At 53.9% G+C, this 2,865-nt stretch overlaps 1 protein-coding gene across 1 annotated transcript in view; it reads right to left on the bottom strand.

Annotated features, from left to right (window-relative positions):
• AMDHD2 (amidohydrolase domain containing 2) overlaps nucleotides 1–2,859 on the bottom strand; it is a gene marked incomplete at its 5' end in the record, with an annotated part of 5,652 nt that extends 2,793 nt beyond the window's left edge. Inside the window, 4 exon segments of the mRNA XM_010147864.1 lie at nucleotides 914–1,126; nucleotides 1,550–1,604; nucleotides 1,937–2,076; nucleotides 2,733–2,859. Of these exon segments, the coding sequence (XP_010146166.1) occupies nucleotides 914–1,126; nucleotides 1,550–1,604; nucleotides 1,937–2,076; nucleotides 2,733–2,859 (535 nt within the window).
• Nucleotides 2,860–2,865: the final 6 nt, after the last annotated feature.

The raw sequence follows: 2,865 nt of genomic DNA, 5'->3' as shown, positions 1-2,865 counted from the left end.
AGCCCCTAGGACTGCGATGCCCCACGCTGGGCTGAGGTCTGAGCTGCCAGCCCTGGCACAGAGGGGTCGGACCATAGCCGCAGGGGACTCTGGCAGTGGTGGTTTCACCGGAACACGTTCACTGTTCACATCACAGCCGCCACAAATGCTGCCTTGCTGACAGACAGGTTCCTTCAGGCTGGGTTGGAGGTCCAAGGACATGCCTTCCTGCTCTCCCCAGATATTTAAAGGCTTTATAGAGAGGTGTCAAGGGAGTAGGGACAGTGGGGACTTTGCCAAGAAAGAATTATGGGGATAAAACTACCCAGGAAGAACGTTCTGTTTTCCCTGACGCCGGCAGCAGCTCTCATGCCCTGTGGGCAAACCTTGCCTTTCTGTAGCTCTTGGCTTCATGTGGCTGTGAGATAAGAGACGCTCTGCTGTGTGAATGCCCTCCTCACTTAAGGTTTAATTTCTCCCTGAATAACTCACCCCTCTTTTAAAAAAAAAAAATTAAAAAAGGGATTTCTTCAATGATTTGAAAGAGGTGGTGGAACAGAGGACAAGGAAAATGCAGCCAGCTTTAGGTCAGTGGGCAGGAGGACATTGGAGGGAGAGGACTCCCACTGGTGCTTCCGTATGAACAACAGTTATCAAAACGCAACAGGAACCTTTGGAAAATGATTTCACCTGTCAAATAAGGCCTAAAGCAGTTGAACTTCAGAGTTTGAACCTTTCCACGTCGTTAACCCTCAATTACATCTTTAGACAAGTACGACTGCTATTATTTCCTGTGTTTGAACAGCACCTAATGCTACCTTGTGTACCTCGGTCAGTACGAAGTTTGGCCCCTACCGTATGAAGGGCAACAAATTCCAAGGACCAAGCGTCCCACAACCCCATGTGTGACGGGTCTGTCACCTCCAGCCCTTACCCAGTGAGACACAGATGCCGCGCTCGGTGAGTTCCCGGATCACCTCACTGCTCCTCGACATCTCTGGGGCCAGGGTGACTATCCGGACGCAGTCCAGGGACCCGTAGGTGGCAAGCAGGTCCTGGAAGGCACCTGCCTCAAAGGTGCGGAGGCAGTGCTCCGGGTGTGCCCCCTTCTTCTCCTTGCTGATGAAGGGTCCTTCCAGATGGGCCCCTGCCCAAACAGGAACACAAAGTCATTACCCTTCCCCTCCCGGACAAGGACCAAGAAACTTGCTGTGTCTACCCTGCTCCAGTCAAGCTCTTGCCATTCTCCTGCAGCAAAACACGTGGCTCAGGTAACTCTGAGCTCAGCACAGAGAAAGATGTAGTGCTGGCAACTGGTCCGGCCAAGCCTCCCCCCTGCCATTACCCTGTGGGGCCCAAGAGGGCTGGAGCAGTGTGCGTACAGTGACAGAAACCAGGGCAAAGGGCAGGCACAGAATGAAGGAGAAGGCGGGTCTGTGCCCACCTGTGCATCCCTCCCAACAAGAGAGCTCCAGCCCCTCTCTGTAGCATCCCTACAGCAGCTTCCTTCCCCTTAACAACGAACAAAAAAATTGTGCCAGAGAGGATAGTGAGGAAGAAAACCACTTACCCAGGATACCTGCTCCGTGGGCTCCACCATTTCTTATACTGATTTGAGGGAGGACCTAGAGAGAGGGGGCTGTCAGACATGGCACCCCAGCCTGCCAAAACAAACCCAAACGTCGGCTTCACCGAGCTTTGCAGCTGGACCACTTGAGGCCATCAGCCAAACACAAGGAAAGAGCCCGCCACGATCCCGCTGTGCAAAGCTGGCCTGGGGGACATCACTCTCAGCGGTCTAAAGGTCACGGGCAAGAAACCCAGGGGCTCCTCAGGCCCACGGCTTTTCTGCCAAGGCAGCTATTCCAGTCTCTGCAGGCCCAACCTTGGCTCTCACATCTTGGGACCAACCCAGCCCCTTTATCACCCTGCAGAGAGCGGGGAGAAAGTCACTTACCTGGTGGTACACAGATGGAGGAGAGGTCACCAGGGTGGGACAGAAGGAGGTCACTCCGTGGGAGAGGATTTTCTGACTGACCAGGTCAATCCCTGATTTGAAGTCATCTGTAGCCAAGGAGAAGTCTACTCCAAAGCCTCCTGTGCCATGAACAGAGATGAAGCTGCAGCTTTCCCAGTGGCTATTTTCCCACCCAAAAAGGCCGAAGAAACATTCTGCGTGACTGGAGCGAGCCACAGTGTTTGTACAGCACTGGCCAGGAACAAAGGGCTCCACCAGCACTTCTGTCCTACATCTGCGTTTTTTGCTGAAGTGCTTTTCCGCACAGCATCCCAGCATTTTGCAAGCACCAACTCTTTGTTTTGATGCAGGGCAAAATTTGAGGATTCCCCATTAAAGGGAGGATCAGACTTCCAACATAAGCTACCACAGAACAAGCCCCTCTTGACCCCCGGGAAAGAGCCACTGCAGGTAACATCTGTGGCTTGGAAAGTCCTGCTCTGTCCTCACCCTGGAAAGGGTAGGGTGGGCACCCTGCCAGCACAGGGGCAGGATAAAATGTTGATAAAAATGAGGTGAAGAGGGAAGCCCCCAGCCAGCCAAAGGGGATCCATTACATGCCAGCAGCAACCATGGGCAAAACTGCTCTTTATCGTTAGTTTGGTGACTCACATCTCCCTCCAGCAGCTCAAACGCACTCGGTCACGGGCAGGATGCAGGCAGCAGGGTTGTAGGTCTGGGACGGACAAACCCGGGACCCCCCACCCCTCTGCGAGCAGCCACGGCCTCACCATACCGTTGATCTGGACATCGATGAAGCCCGGGGCGATGATGCTGTCCTTACAGTCCAGCTGGATGTCAGCAGAGCCCTTCTCGTCGAAAAAGAGTTTCTCCGGGTTGAGGATCTTCCCCTCTCGCACCCACAGGTC

Source organism: Eurypyga helias, unplaced genomic scaffold, assembly GCF_000690775.1.
Source record: "Eurypyga helias isolate BGI_N326 unplaced genomic scaffold, ASM69077v1 scaffold36582, whole genome shotgun sequence".
NCBI classification, from domain to species: domain Eukaryota; kingdom Metazoa; phylum Chordata; class Aves; order Eurypygiformes; family Eurypygidae; genus Eurypyga; species Eurypyga helias.
The sequence above is the reverse complement of the archived record's forward strand: the minus strand, read 5'-3'. Positions and strand labels throughout refer to the sequence as shown.